At 36.9% G+C, this 17,136-nt stretch overlaps 1 protein-coding gene across 1 annotated transcript; it reads left to right on the top strand.

Annotated features, from left to right (window-relative positions):
• The first annotated feature begins 8,258 nt into the window (after nt 1-8,258).
• Nucleotides 8,259-16,652, top strand: LOC137075870 (2-oxoglutarate receptor 1). The gene is made up of 3 exons (XM_067444820.1): nt 8,259-8,394; nt 14,521-14,666; nt 15,651-16,652. Exons 2-3 carry the CDS (start codon nt 14,664-14,666, stop codon nt 16,650-16,652), a joined length of 1,005 nt encoding a protein of 334 aa, XP_067300921.1. The 5' UTR covers nt 8,259-8,394; nt 14,521-14,663.
• The last annotated feature ends 484 nt before the right edge of the window (nt 16,653-17,136 follow it).

The raw sequence follows: 17,136 nt of genomic DNA on the forward strand, positions 1-17,136 counted from the left end.
AAAAGGGATGTTGCAGCTTATTGTCGTACATGTCCTACCTGTCAAATCATGGGAAAACCAAATCAAGTTATTCCTCCTGCACCATTAGTCCCGATTCCAGTGCTTGGAGAACCTTTTGAGCATGTGATTGTGGACTGTGTTGGTCCACTGCCCAGAACTAAGACTGGTCATCAGTTTTTGCTCACGATAATGTGTGTAGCAACTCGATATCCAGAAGCAGTGCCATTGCGAAAAATTACATCCAAATCGGTCGTTAAGGCGTTAGTAAAGTTTTTTTCTACTTTTGGTCTGCCCAAGATCGTACAAACAGACCAGGGCACAAATTTTATGTCTCGGCTGTTTTCACAAACTTTGTGCTCGTTGGGTATCCGTCACCGTACATCTAGTCCATACCATCCTGAAAGTCAAGGTGTGCTCGAGAGATTTCACCAGACACTCAAATCTATGCTGAAGAAGTATTGTGCAGATACAGGGAACGAGTGGGATGAGGGAGTGCCTTTTGTTCTTTTTGCCGTCCGTGAAATCACTCAGGAGTCTTTGCGCTTTAGCCCAACTGAGTTGGTATTTGGACACAGTGTCCGTGGACCATTGAAAGTCCTCAAAGAACAAATGCTTGGTCTGGATGACAGTTTAAGTCCTACCAAGAACATCCTTGACTATGTGGCTCGTTTTCGGGAACGGGTACAGGAAGCTTGTGTTTGTGCTAAGGAAGCCCTTTCTAAAGCTCAGATTAGCATGAAGCAACACTTTGATAAAGCAGCGGTGTCACGTTTGTTCTCAGTGGGTGACCAGGTACTTGTTTTACTACCAATTCCAGGATCTGCATTGTCTGCACGTTTTACTGGTCCTTATGAGGTGATGGGTAAAAGAAGTGACACTGATTATATCATTAAAACACCTGACCGTAAGAGACAAAAGCGTGTATGTCATATTAATATGCTTAAAGCTTATCATTCCAGGGAAGAAGCATCTCACTGTTCAGGAGAAAAAACAGGGCCCGTGGTTTCCTCTGTTGGTGTGAGTTGTGAGTTAGTACCATCTCTTGGTGATGCTGAGCTTGAAGCTGATGAGGTGAGATTAAGGGTTGATCCGTTGCCATTCACACCACTGTCTAATTCTGAGATTTTAAGTGACCCTTCAAGGGTGCTTTGTCATTTGCCCGAGGATCAGCGTGTCGACATTGTTAACCTGATTCAGTGTTGTCCTCAGCTCTGTTGTTGTCTTTGCAACACTTCGAGGTCTATGTTGGGTCTACTTCATATCCTGTGGTGGTTTATATCGACCACAATCCTCTCACATTCTTGGGTCGTATGTACAACCAAAATCAAAGGCTAATGCGATGGGCCCTAGTGGTTCAAGATTATAATATTGAGATTCGGCACAAGAAGGGAGTGGACAATGTGGTTGCGGATGCCCTTTCAAGGGTGTAATTCCAGTGAGGGGTAATTCTGTGTACAAACATTACAATTTTTATAATGTTTGATTTTTAAGGGTGGGGGTGTTACGTGCTTAATTGGTTTCCCTCCCCCTTTCGTTATTGGTTGTTTCTCCCCTTCGCTCTGGTTTGCTTGTCTCTCTTTTGTTCTACTGTCATTCATTTTTAGGTGCTGTGATTGGTTGCTGATCGAGATTACTCCGTATGATGGACAGGGAATTGGACCAATCATCTACTGCGCTTTAATATAAAGGACACCTGGTGGAACAGAAGAGGGAGGGGCGGAGCTTGTGTGTTTGTTGGCTGGCTGTGCCAGTTGTTTGTTGAGGCTACTGACTTAGTGGTGGTTCGCTTGCTTTTGTGTTTCTTCAGAGAACCTGTTCGATCCAGTGCCGGACCGGAGAGTAGAGAAAAGGGAAGTACGTCACGTGACATACATCTTACACACACTTAGGATTATGTTCTCTGTTAAACACATTAGGTAAGGAGCGGGTGCAACTTCCTGTATGTTTTTGTTTTTAGTCAGTGAAGCTTAGTTATGGCGTGTTGAGCGCTGAAGATCTCTTTGTTTTTCTTTTCTTTTTAGTTAGTGTAGAGGGAGGGGATTAGTTTAACGGGCTTTGGTTTTTGTTGCTTTGTTTATTTAGCACCGCTCGTTTTCCTTCTCTCTTTGGTCTGGTTTAATTAATTAAATCTTGGGTTTTCTTTTGTTTGTTTTTTCGCTTGGTTGTGTATAGATGTAAATATTGGTGGATTATTTCCTTGCAAGGAAATAGGTTGTGAAAATAAAGCGAACCACTTTTAGAAACTGCTACCTCGTTGTCCTTGGTTCATTCTTCCCATTTATGCCCCCAGAATTCAGAATAAAGAGTTTATATTATGTGCGTCCTCTTCATACCTCTATGCCAACAGGAGACGTAACACCCATACTTTTAACACCTAGTTTGCTTCGAACTTTCCTCCTGACTGCAGATAATTGCGAGCAACGCCGTGTTAACTCAGTTGCTGTAGCAACACTCCATTAATCGCATGCAAGAAGTTGTTTGTTGGTGGAGGAGCTGCCATCTCTCTGCTCTCTTTTGTGCTTGTTGTGTTGCATTGGTTTTGTGCTCCTGCAATTAGCATGATGATAATCATATGTGGGCCTCGGATCTAGAAAAAGGCTGGGGAGATGCTCTTTTGTAAGCACTGCATCTAATCTTCATCATTGCACTATTTAAGCTAATAGATTTTTTTAAGCTAATAGATTTATTATATGTATATAAACTGCCCCTAAACCAGGCTTTCTTAATAAAAAGAATGGAAGATGTAGAGGATCAAACAAATAAGAGAATTGAGTCACTGAGAGTTTCCTATGTTGAGTAACTACTAATGAAAATGTTCTTTCTGTTGGAAGGAAAGCTCTTAGGATGGCAAAAAAAAATTGAGGTCAGTGTCATTCCCCCCAAACACATTTATTTGAAGCTAGACGCCTACTTCAGGGTCTGTGCCAGAGCACACAAATTGAGGGGTCAAGGGCATCTTGCCCCATATGGAAAAGTCTTGCTAAAAACATGTGTGATTCTTATATGTTCCAACAGAAAACTATAAGGATCATATATGCTGCAAAAACCACATATACAAATTGTACAATATTCATGTATTTTCAATCATATATGTCCTACACTGTAAAAAAAATATATGCTGGATTGTGTTAAATACAACCCCTGCAAATCAGTGAGATTTTACTTTAGTAAATAAATTAGCAAGTAAAATGAATAAAAAGGGGTAACCCTAATGTAAAAAAAAAAAAAAAAAAATATACACACACACATACACACATATACAGTTAACAATAACACAAGTCAAGCACACTGGCATGTTCCTACATATTTAGCAAAGAGCTGTAACTGCTGAAAAGTGCACCGACATTATTGTTAATAAAACAGTTTTACAGGTTTTTAAATTGAGCAAAAACACATCAAATAACAACTAATTTTAACATTTAACCTCCTTTAAATCAGAAGTAAAGCATGATGGGAAGTAGAAATTTGTTGTAACTCATTCTGTAAAAGTGTTTATGTGTGTGTACATGCATTCACATTAATATGGGAAATTCAATATACAGTAAGGCTACACAATAAAGGATACAACTTAATGGATATTACATGTAATACTATTTATATCTTAATTACTAAATATTGTATGTGTTCAAATATAGCCATATTTTATAAATATAGTCAATATGCATACATTGCAGTAGCTATATTAAAAAAGGCTTTAGTTTCCTTTATTCCTTTATATTTCCTTTAATATAGGCTATTTTGCATATAATTGCAGTTTATTCCCATATATTTGTTTCGTAATGTTCTACCCATACAAACTATTTGTAAACAGCAATATCAGCAATATTTAAAAAATAATAATTAAACACTCACTCTAAGCGTTAGACTTAGACGATGAAGATATCTGTAACAAAAATAGCCTTAGTTCTGTCATCGCAAACTGCGCATGCGTCAACGCGCCGCGGCCAGGAGGAAATCAATCGCGGGTTCATATGTCTCCGTGATATGATTGCCTCCCAGCGGGACCGCGAATTGTCGAGCTCCAGGTAAGATTTGTGTTTGTCATGTCGTTCTCAATGCAAATGTTAACTTATTTAATGGCAAGATTTGCTAAAAGATTTGTAAATTGTTTGTTTCTGTTATCATGTCGGTGCCACAGCCTTAGTGTTAGGTAACGTAACGTTAAGCCTAATTATGCTGCGCGCACGTGCAAAAATTAAATTACAAGTATTTAATGTGCAAAAACAAGTGAAAAATGCTTATATTTGTATTAAAGTTATTAAACTATATGATTGGTCTCCTCATTTGTTAGTCCCTTTGAATAAAAGCGTCTGCTAAATGATCAAATGTAAAAAACAACTATTCTAGTTGTTTAACTATGTCATTTGATAACTAAGTTAAACCCTAAAGCTCATGGTTTGCATAGATAACGTTATACAACGATTGTGTGTGACACAGTGAAAGCTGTGTGACACTGACAAAAAGCAAAAGTTAGAATAAATGTAATGTGATTTGTTTACCGGTATGTTCCTTTTGTCATCATTAATAGTCTATTTTGTGCCAATTCACTTTAAAAGAGTTAATGTTTTAGTGAACTTGAGTTTTTTTTTAAATTGCCCTAATGTAGTTAAAATATAGCTAAAATATAAACTTCTATCATTTGCATTCATGTAACTGCAACATATCTAAATGATGTACAATATTACAATTTTGTAATAGAAAGTAAGTAACTGTATAAGAATATATTGTTATACTGAAAAAAACATTATAATGAAACGTGTTTCTAATATTCCTGTATGTAAATGGGGTGGTCAAGAAGATTTTCTTTTTCTTCCACAGAAAGATCTTCATGAAAACATTAGAAGACCACGCAAGAAGAACAGGTTCAGCCACAGACTGGTTCATCCCATGAGGACTGGTTCAGTTCTGAACGGGAAGTGTTGAAGAAGTTTATGTAATCTGAGTTGTAAGACTTGAACTAATGTTAACAAATGAGACTTTATTGTAATGTATTAACTAACATGAACTAACAATAAGCAATACATTATTACAGTATTTATTAAACTTTGTCAATTTTTAACGTTTAGTTCACCCAAAAATGTATGTTGTTAAAATGACCCTCATGTCGTTCCAAACCCATAAGACGTTTATTTTCAGAACACAACAAATAAAGCTTTAATATGTGTACTATAATTACTATATGAAATAAGTTAATATAGTAATTGATATAGATACTGATATAGATATCCATATTTATAACCTTATTGACTAAAATAACCAGCTCATGGCAGACGACTTGCGTCCAGAGAGTGACCTGAGTGATGCGATGTAGGATTAGCGTAAGCTTCAACGTCTCTCTGGGCAACAAAATCAAGCGCTTCTCTTTTATCGAATCCTCTTTAAATTCAAATTCGTGACCAGTGTTTTGTTTTTCTCTATTCTCTGCATAACCGCATTCATCAATACATCATGCTTTAGGTCAGAGGTCACTCTTTTGGCGTAAGTAGACACGCACGGTTGACTGCCGGAAGATAGATATTTTAGTCTAAAGTCAAAAATATGGATATTTTTCTAATAAAAAATGCATAGCTTCTCTTCAGAAGGCCTTTATTAAAAGATTTTTTTTAACATGTCCTGATAATTTACTCACCCGCATGTCATCCAAGATGTTCATGTCTTTCTTTCTTCAGTCGAAGAGAAATTCAGTTTTTTGAAGAAAATATTCCAGGATTTTTCATCATATAATGGTTTTTAGTTGCAACCAAAATACTGAAGGTCCAAATCAATGCAGTTCCACCTTCGTGTTTACAAAGCGCTCATGTGAAGACTAATACAAATGCCCTCTAGCCAATAAAAAAAAGATAAAACAACGATATTGGAGGAATTTGAAGTTGAAAATTGAGTGTTTTTGCTAAAGGGCGTTTGTATTAGTCTTCACATGAGCGCTTTGTAAACACGAGGGCGGGACTTCTGCCTACGTCTATGTGACCATTTACATGTCATTGTGTCATCCTTGGCACCTCGCAGAGCTGAGCAAGTTGAACAATTAAGGTTGAAAAGTATATTCATTTTTTTAAATGACTGATCGTTTGACTAGATAAGACCCTATTCCTCATCTGGGATCACGCAGAGGCTACGAAGCCCTTTGAAACGGCGTTGATCTGGACCTTTAACATTTTGGTTGCAACTGAAAAGCATTATATGATGAACAATCCTGGAATGTTTTCTTCAAGAAACTTAATTTCTTTTCCACTGAAGAAATAAAGACATGAACATCTTGGATGAGATGGGGGTGAGTAAATGATCAGTCAATTTTCATTTTGGGGTGAACTAATCCGTTCATTATCTTTGATTGATGGCCATGACGCTGTGTTCAGTGTATTTTGTTGTTGTTTTTTGGGTTTTGTTTTTTTTCCTCAGCAAAGTTCAGTTTGCTGTCAAGTTGGAATTGTAAATTACTCATGTGGAGTATAATTTGATTATTTCATTTTGTGTTGAAATAAAAGTGTTTCCCACACAAATTTGTGTATGTCATTGATTGAAATCATATATGGTTAGTATATGCAGAGATGTTGTAATATTGACTGAAATCATGTATGATTATTATATATAGTTTATATGTATATTATATAAACTTGAAGAGCTAACACATCATTTCCCTATTAAAAAAATATGAAATCTGTATAAAATGCATATAAACAAATGACACAAAATATAAATAAATCCTATATGACTAGCATATGATTCAGTATAAGAACTTTATATGATTTGTATATGAATATCATGTATTTTCTACTAAAACCATATAGCATTGCATACTGTTTACATGTAAAACTCATATAAGATTTTTGCAGGATTCATACATGACCCAAAAGTTTTCTGTGTGTTTTTTAGTATGAAATGGGCCATAAACAGTCTGATTTTGTGTATGACATATATGGGACTTACATTAAACATATAAGAAATATCTGACTGATTTAAGTAAGGAACATATATGGTCGCTATATATGAACCATATAGGTTTTTTTCATATGGGGCAGTACAACCTGTGACATGTTGGTTGGCTCATTTGGATTAATGGAGGTAATTATAGTTTCAATTCTGTTTTTTGAATTTTCTGCTCAGTTGCTGTAATCGTGACCAGTGTTAGATACATTTGTAATATCTGTCACCAAGGACTTGACCAGCTGTGGCCCCCCTTTTGTCTTCTGATGCCATGTGGTTTTCCAGTTTCCATCTTTCAAAGTCTTTATATTTTGTCCCCTACTGTCTACCATTGTATCTTTTGAACTAAAGCAAGACAACCAACCAACCAATTACATTTTGTAATAATTGATAGGTAACTTAATAAGGACCTTATGAAATTATAAGTACAGTTGTTGTTGTATTCTACGCCAGTGGTTCTCCCATGCATGGTCCTGGAGCCACTCATTTCAGGTCCTGTAGTTTCTTCTAATGAACTGATTAATTGAAACAGGTGTGTTTGATTAAGAAGAAATTCAAATGTGCAGTGTTTGTGGGGATGGAGGTTATACAGTATACATTCTTCATATTCATCTTGAGGAAAAATATTTGAAATCATTTCACTATAGAGATCACTAAAGCCCCGTTCACACCACCACCAATTTTGTCACTGCATGTCGCCAGCACCAGAGATTCATGTCGCTAGTGGGCGTTCCCACTACAGGTTGCATATAAACGTCATTAAATAGTACCGTTTTTATTACTAGTGTTTTGCAGAACAAGTTATTAGAATACATACACACTGTACTATAATAGGTAGACCATTGCATGCAGTTTAGTCAAAATTTACTTATATCCCCACAATCCCAGACACGTTTTTCCATGCATCATTTTTTAAATGTGTCTCTGTATGTAGGCTACAGAGAGACATATCGTAAAGAACAGGGGACTTGCTAAAACCTAATAACAACAACTCCTCTGGACACCGCAGTTGCAGCGATAAAGCAGACGGATCACGTGCACTCCACTGACTTCACTCCTATTGGTTGCCACCCGCGAAAATCACTTCTCGTTTGCATAAATTTGAAATTTCTGAACTTCTGTTAAGCTAAAATTATTCCCCTTTTGTTAAGTAAAAATATGAGTTAAAATTATATAAAATCGCATCTTTGTAAGATTCGTCAACATTTGAACCGCTTTAAAGTGTTTTAGTTTTCTTAAAACATTTGAATTAAGATAGCATTTGTTGAGCCACGGTGACGCAATCAGCCTTTAAATGTGGCCTTCGAAGGACACAGCCTCTGATTTGAGATGCAGCACGGGCCCTCCAGGACCGAAGATGCCTGGCTTACGTAAATTGCTGATTCAATATGGTTCCTCACCTGATTGCAACCGTCCAACGTTCACCGCCGTGTCACAATGAAGCAAGCCATCAAAGACAGTGGGATCAAGGTGAGGCTCAGACCAGCCACATGGACTGGAGTGGCTCTATAGTACCAAGAACATTGTGCTGCACAACATTTGTAGCATTTTATTTTTTACATTACTCAAAGTAATATTTTTGTCCATGTTCCTGGAAAGAAAGACTGTAAATTATTGCGTGTATATGATAAATGGAATTGTGTAATTATTATTATCAGCTAAACGCCATAATTACTCCAGTGAATAGATTTAGAATTGCGTCCACGTGTAATATCTCTGTCCATTACCTTTCTGGCAAAATTATTTATTTACTTATCCATTTGTTGCGTCCAAATGGCCTGAAAATGTATGATGACCATGATTTTTTTTTTTTCATGCCATTAGCAGTGTTGCATGTTTGACTGCTCAGGTGATGCTATGCCCTGAAACACTGCATCTCTGAGCCAGGCTCATGACAGCTGCTCACATGGCAATGATGTTCAGGTATCACCTTGGTGAAGAGAAGAGGCATGTGAATGTTTTAAGTAATGCATATATTCCCTAGAGTCCTAAATCAAGACTTAATCATGCGCATGCAGACTCCAAAAGAGTGGAAAGGGAAAACGGAATAACAAACAAACAATTAAATAGAAGTAAATGCCTTGACATTCAAATTCCACCAAATCAAATGTTGACGCAATAAGCACAAGATTATTTTTGTCACAGGTTTATTCATGTTTTACAATGAATTTCATAGTAATCTGGGCACAAATCATTCCTTTCCTTTAAAAAATCTAAGTAATAAAAGCAAACACGTAATAATTTAAGAACAGTTAACAACAAATAATTGTATTTAAAAAAATATATAGGTTGAATTTGACAAAGGTCAGAATGAAAATGTAGCTGCTTTTACTCAGTGCATCCCTAATTTATATTCAGGTCCTGGTCAAGACCCATTCTCAGATAAGAATCTCATGCTCAAGAATTGCATTTTCAGATAATTTGCTCATGCACTCCAGCTTCTGCCTGAGAGAGTGGACATGGGAGTAGCTCAACAGAAACGCTCAGTCATCACGTCAACCACACTGCAACTCCTGCTAATGAAGTGTCCAGTCCAGTTGATATAGACATAGAAGTATGTAGAAGTAAGTCCTTTGATACAAGATTTCCCTGCAAGATAGGGACTAGTCTTGCAGTACTGATCAAAGAAGTAAATGGTCCCTTTTCTTACTGTGTTTTGGAATAAAAGCATCACTGGATTAAATTAAATGAATCCTCTTTTTTTTTCATCTTATGGTGCATGTTTTCAATAGGAAAGGAAAACCAATGAGATCCCTTTAATATTTAAATGGTTTCTCCCAAAGCAATGAGATTTAAAAGAGAGCATTTAGCTTCTCACATTTTTCCTTCTGAAAAAAAAAAATCCCTCACATCATGGACTGGTAAATGGACTGCATTTATATAGCGCTTTTATCCAAAGCGCTTTACATTTTTGCCTCACATTCACCCATTCACACACCGACGGCGATGTCAGCCATGTAAGGCGCCATCCAGCTCGTCGGGAGCAGCTGGGGTTAGGTGTCTTGCTCATGGACACTTCGACACTTGGTCAGGTGGAACCGGGGATTGAACCACCAACCTTCTGGTTTGTAGACAATCTACATGAACCACTGAGCCACTGCCCCACATCACAACTCCTCTGACTAAATAATTTCTCAAACTGCACTCGGTGTTACCAAGAAGTCAAAATCTGTAATAAAAAGTCCAAGAAATTTAAAGTGTAGTCAGAATTAGTTTCTATAAAGCATAACTAAATATTGCAGTATATGCACTGTGACTGGGTCACTGAAATGCAGATTAATAATTAATAAACAATTCTCTTAAGTAAGAACATGTACACCAACAGAGCTCTTCTATTCATTTTTTTTATTTTTATTAATGTAATACAGTATACACATTATAGTCTAAAATCATTTTGCTGCCAAGGGCAAGACATTACAGAAGAATTATAAGGGCAGAGGATAAAAAATAAAAAATATTTGTTCATTAATCATATTATTACATATCATAGGGGAGAGCAGGGGCGAAAGTACCATTTTTCAGAAAAACACACTTTTATAAGAAAATATTTTAGACAGAGATATGTATTTTCTCTGGTCAATAACTCACAAGTGTGGTCTATCAATAGCAGGTGATATTTTGAACAACTGCAGAACGACAACAGTATAATTTCACTTTGAACATAAGATGCAGATTGTTACTTTTGACCCCATCAGTTGCGACCAGTAGGGTGGGTCAAAAGCAACAATAAGCTAGATTGTTCTGTGTTACTCTTGTTTTTATTAAACATACCTCACCTTGTTAATATGTAACTGCAAACATATTTTGTAGCTAATTTATCTTTGCAAAATATATTAAATTACATTTTCATTTTAAATGTTAATTTTAATCAAATGTCTCAAATATAACCTGACAATACAAACTTGTAGGTTTAGAATATTTTTGTGTGCAATGTCAATCTATTTGATCATTTTTTTCTTCAACAATATGAACAATATGAAAATTAAATTAGCATAATATGCATTATATGTATAAAATTGGACAAAAGTAACAAGTGTTACAGGAAGTGTTACTTCCGACAGGAAGTCCTGACATTTCAACACGTTTTACTTTTATAGGACTATACTGAAAAACTCTGAAAAGACAAACCTTCAGGATGTGTAACAGCAATACAAAATCTGTAGAGTGATCATTGCTGTGACACATGAAACGAGAAACACAACTTGCAATTACTAAAAAAAGTACCGCTTCAGTAATTTACTTTCCGTACTCGAAAACTATATTTCGGACCCAACCGTGGGAAACGATGACAAAATCACATTATTTTTGGCAGGTCCATCAAGGGTTGTGTGGATTACATTTCTTGACAAACTTAAAGGCCCTTTCACACCAAAAGTGAAATGAATGAGCCCCAGACTGAAGGAAATGCAAATTCACTCAGTACAGTAGCTTAAACAAACCTTTCAGCTGTGCTGACATTCTGTCATTGATGCAGAAGAAAGTTTAACACTCTTAATTCAGCATTAAATGTTTTTTATTGTGTTTTTTTTTTTTTGCTTATTAGTATGGTTAAATTGTAACATCAAAGGGCAGCAGCAAAGACATTGGTTTATAATGATTAAATATACTGTATGAATATACATTAACATTTAATTATTGCAGGTTTGTGTAATATTCTGAGTTTGCATTTCACTGTTTTTATTCATTTTAAGGAATAGCCTACTGAGTCTGCTTTTGTGCAAGTGAGATGAGTAAATGTAAATGTTTACACTGCGCACAAAACGCCTCTGCCCCTCACTCCCAATTTCTCTCAACATGAGGACAGGAGAAGTGCCAGTCAATACATGGGTATATAAAATAACTCTCATTCATTATTTGAAAAAGTAACTGGATATTTTGTTGTAAATTTTAAAGTAATTTGTTAGGTCTGCTTTTCTAGTGAGACTACTTGAAAAACGTAATCTGTTTAAATACATGTCACTTAGTCTATTTAATGTATATGTTACCCCAGACACTGACCATGAATAAATTAGGCTATGTAATTAATTTAACTATAAACATTATTGTAAATGATGCTTCAGGCATCTGACATTTTATTTCAGAAGCATTTCTTAATTTTAAAGTCAGCCTCCCTCCAGGTATTCGCATCAAAATGTGTAACTGCCAGATCATAGTTCTAGAGGACAGATTAATGGGAAGAACAGTTATCTGAAAGTTGGCTTCGGTATGTTCTAAGTAATCAGAGATTGCTGGGGTTATTATCTGGTTAATCCAGAATTTATACAATGACATCTCATGGGAAAAGGCAACCACATGGATTTTCTTTAATTTATCTAAGTATGAGTTGAGTATGTCATTTTCATAATACTTGTTATTGGGTAGGCCTATTGTGTATTTAAAAATTAATACTGCACGCCATCTAGTGGTTACACTTCAAAAATAATTGGTGGTTAATATTAAGAATGTAAATCCTAACCATTTCTACTCTTTAATCTTCCATTAATATCCAGTAATATTTCCCTTCACATGTGTTCATCAGCGGTGTGTAAAATGATATAGGCAGAGTTGTTGTACAGTAGAGTGGTGTTAGATGTTTGTTCTCCATCTTTTTCCCACTGCAATGTTGAGGATTCATTTCAGACAGGAAAGAGACATCGCATCGCAACGATCCAAGCTGAACTTTTAGAGAAATTACATCATAGTCAAAAACCTAATGTCAAAAACCAACGAACCTAATTTTGTTGTTATTGTAATGTTAACTTAAAGGCAGAGAAAGGCAATTTGTTTCAGGAATATTTATTTATTTATTGTGTGTGTGTGTGTGTGTGTGTGTGTGTGTGTGTGTGTGTGTGTGTGTGTGTGTGTGTGTGTGTGTGTGTGTGTGTGTGTGTGTGTGTGTGATATCATCAAAAAGTTTATTTATTACATTAATTACGTTTAAAAAGTGAAACTTGTATATTACCGTATATTCATTCATTACACATACACTGATATATTTCAATGTTTATTTATTTTCATTTTGATGATTATAACAAAACTAAGGAAAATCCCAAAATTCAGTATCTGAAAGGTTCAATATTAAAGACACCTGGTGCCACACTAATGAACTCAAAACACCTGCAAAGGCCTTTAAATGGTCCCTCAGTCCAGTTATATACCCTGCGTCTCAATCAGCTCCCTAGTTCACTAGTCAGGGCACTGATTAGGACATAAGTCAATGGGCTGACTCCCTGAACAGTGCCCTGACAACTGAACTAGGGAGCAGATTGAGACCCGCCCATAGGCTACACAATCATGGGGAAGACTTGACAGTTGTCCAAAAGATGACCAGACACCTTGCACATGGAGAGCAAGACACAAAAGGTCATTGCAAAGGAGGCTGACTGTTCATAGAGCTGTGTGCCCAATCACATTAATAGAGAGGCATTTTGCCGTGTCTATGGCACGCTGTTTTTCGCGTGCATATGACACGCATTTTATGGCGTATTATACATACGAACCCCCCACCCTACCACCCTAAACCTACCCAAGAGCGTGTCATATATACGCCCCACCACCCTAAACCTACCCAAGAGCGTGTCATATATACGCCATAAAGTGCGTATCATATGCACGCCAAAATGAGTTTTGGCGTATACATTCCACGACATTGCACACTCTGACTATTTATATGCATTTATGTGTGATCGGGTTGCGCAATTTGGATAACCACACCCTGGAGAGAACCACTACGCACAGACATATGCAAGACATGGGTTTGAGCTGTCGCATTCCTTGTGTCAAGCAACTCTTGAACAACAGACACCATCAGAAGCGTGTCACCATGGGCTAAAGACAAAAAAGACTGCTGAGTGGTCTAAAGTTATGTTCTCTGATGAAAGTAAATTTAGCATTTCCTTCAGGGAAATCAGGGTCCTAGAGTCTGGAGGAAGAGAGGAGAGGCACATAATCCACATTGTTTGAGGTCCAGTGTAAATAGGTTCAGGGTTCACTTATTGTAATTGCTATAATAAGTATATAGACTAAATGTCATAGTAGTCAGTAGATATTTTACGTGGTTGTGGATATGCAATCTCAATAAAATGTACACAGATTTCACACGCAATGAACAGAAATTGAAGACAGGTTATTTTTTTGTATTCCTGTTTCCTCATACCATAAGGTGTGTTCAAGAACTTCCTGGTTCAAGCCATAAAACCATAATCTAACGGTGCTTTATCAATGCACACAGGCTTTTATTCAGTTTTACAAACAAAACTTCTAGTTGCAAACAGAATCTCTGATCTGAACTTGTGACTTTTTTAATATCAGAGATGTATGTCGTTGGACAAAGCTCAGTGCTTGTTTTTTTCAGTTTCAATAATTCTTTCATTGGACAAGACATGCAGGTGGGTCTGCATGAAATGTTGAGAACTGCAGTTTTATGAGTGTGAAATTATTAATCAGAGACCTTCCAGTATGTGGGCTATAAAGACAACATTTCTCATGAAATGTTTCAGGAAATGAGTGTGTATTGGGAAGTTTAAGGAAATGTTAAATAGTAACTCAAGGGATAATGCTCTGTGCTTTTGCTCCTGTGGTGGAAAGCTGACTCATTTCTTGCGCATGTGTTTCTAGGGAGTGGAGACAGACAATACAAAAACACAGATGACATTTGATAGACAACCACACATCACTGACTCCCTGCTGATGGCTGTGTCTAGTCATGGTTCTGCATTAAGGAATGAACACTAACTTGAGGAGAAAAAGAGCACTTCATTATGGTGAGTGAATATTAATGTAAAATGCCTTATGTTGGGGGGAAAAAACTAAATTTGTTGGTTAAAGGTTTAGACTTACAAAAAAAGAACCAGTATTTAACATGTTTGTTATATGTACATGGTTTATTTACAAACTGTAAAAAATTTGTGGTGGTTTTTGTTGGTTTAACTTTAAAAAGTAAGTAACCTGGTTGCCTTAAAATTTTGAGTTTATTGAAATAAAAAATTTGAGTTGATACAATGAAGGAAATTAGTTTAATAAATAGAAACTCAAAATATTTTTGTATCTGAACCACATAAAAAATGTGATAAATCATCATCATGCGTCATCAGAAATAACACACACATAATTACCCAATATGCTTACAAGATCTTTTAATAATCTTTTAATAAAGGTTGTCGAATCTCAAAAAATTTTCATTGTATTAACTCAACATTTTAATTTCAATGAACTCAAAATTTTAAGGCAACCAGGTAACTTTTTTTCTAAATAATTATTTACAGTGCATGTACAGTACCATAATGGTTAAACATGACACAATGGAAATGCTGCTGTTTATTTTTGGAAATAAAATGGCATTTACCAGGATATTACTGTTAAATGGTCTTTTGGTAATACTATCATAGGTTTTTTGACAGCTCATCCTCTTGTCTTTCTGTTCAGTGTATATTAGCAATTTTGTTCGAATCTGTTTTAAAACAAATATTGCCAAAATCATTCACATTCACTTGTACTGATGTTTTTATTTATTTATTAGTGTTATACTTTTTTAAATGACTGTTTTTGTGACCATATGTAAGCTATAATGCAAATTATGATTTACATAATGCCACGTGAATTGGTTGAGTAAATGATTCAATGACTCAGACGTTGTAAAATAAATGAATGAATCTGAACAAATCTTTTTGATGAATGGATTTAAAATATTTGATTTATACATTTGATATATAAGATAACATTTCAACTGTGTATTTGTTTTTGAAAAGCAACAGAACGCAATGGCAGGCCTGGAAATGAATTCATCTGACTGTCCTCCCATTGATGAATACATAAAGATGTATTATCTGCCAGCGATGTATGGCATAATTTCTGTAGTTGGATTTGTGGGAAACTTCCTGGCAGTCATCATTTACCTGGCAAAACTCCGACCCTGGAAGAGCAGCAGCATTATAATGGTGAACCTGGCAGTAGCTGATCTGCTGTATGCTTTGAGCTTACCTATGCTGGTCCAATTTTACTTTACCAGAAACTGGATCTTAGGAGAGTTCATGTGTCGTTTCATTCGCTTCTGCTTTTACTACAACCTCTATGGCAGCATCCTCTTCCTCACCTGCCTCAGCATCTTCCGTTACGTCGCAGTTGTGCATCCACTGAAGGCTGCTGAGATCCGGAGGAAAAGATGGGGCATCTTGGCTTGTCTGGCCGTTTGGGCCATTTCGCTGGTGGAGATCGGCCCGATGCTGGGGATGATTACTGTACAGAAAAAGAACAACATGACCCAGTGCGTTGACTTCGCCAGTAATGATCCACTGATGGTGTGGTGGTACGGTTGGATGCTCACCATGTTTGGATACGTGTTGCCATTGCTGGTGGTGTGCTGGAACTACACTCACATTGCAGGTGCTTTGGGCAGCAGCATATCGAGAAACAGACAGAGTCATTCCCGAGTTCGCATCCTTTCCATTCTGATTCTGGTGGTGTTTGTGGTGTGCTTCTTGCCATATCATATCATGCGTATACTGAGGGTGTATAGCCTGCGCAGCGCTGATGTGTCGTGCATGCAGAGGAGAGGCATTCATGCAGCCTACATCTTGTCACGACCCCTGGCGGGCCTCAACACCTTCTTCAACCTAGCGCTTTATACACTGGCAGGAGACAAGTTTCAACAGGCTTTTTGGAGCTTTGTGCACAGGAAGGAACGTACGAGCAGCACCATATCTGTGATCCACACACCAAACATGTCAAAGACAGACCTTTTAAGGATTTGATACAGGTGTCTATTATATACTGGTAGGCTATATATTAGGTGTGTGTGTGTGTGTGTGTGTGTGTGTGTGTGTGTGTGTGTGTGTGTGTGTGTGTGTGTGTGTGTGTGTGTGTGTGTGTGTGTGTGTGTGTGTGTGTGTGTGTGTGTGTGTGACCTGGTAATCCCTACGTTATGGGGACAAAATGTCCCCACAAAGATGGCAATATCCGAAATCCTTGTCCTTGTGGGGACATTTTTAGGTCCCCATGAGGAAAACATCTTATAAATCGCACCGAAGGAGTTTTTTTGAGAAAGTAAAAATGCAGAATGTTTCCTGTGATGGGTAGGTTTAGGGGCAGGGGCAGTGTAAGGGGATAGGATGTCCAGTTTGTACAGTATGAAATCCATTACGCCTATGGAAAGTCCCCATTAAACATGAAAACACGACATGTGTGTGTGTGTGTGTGTGTGTGTGTGTGTGTGTGTGTACATGTTTTTCTAGCCTG

The sequence above is a fragment of the Pseudorasbora parva genome, chromosome 5 (genome assembly GCF_024679245.1).
Source record: "Pseudorasbora parva isolate DD20220531a chromosome 5, ASM2467924v1, whole genome shotgun sequence".
NCBI lineage: Eukaryota > Metazoa > Chordata > Actinopteri > Cypriniformes > Gobionidae > Pseudorasbora > Pseudorasbora parva.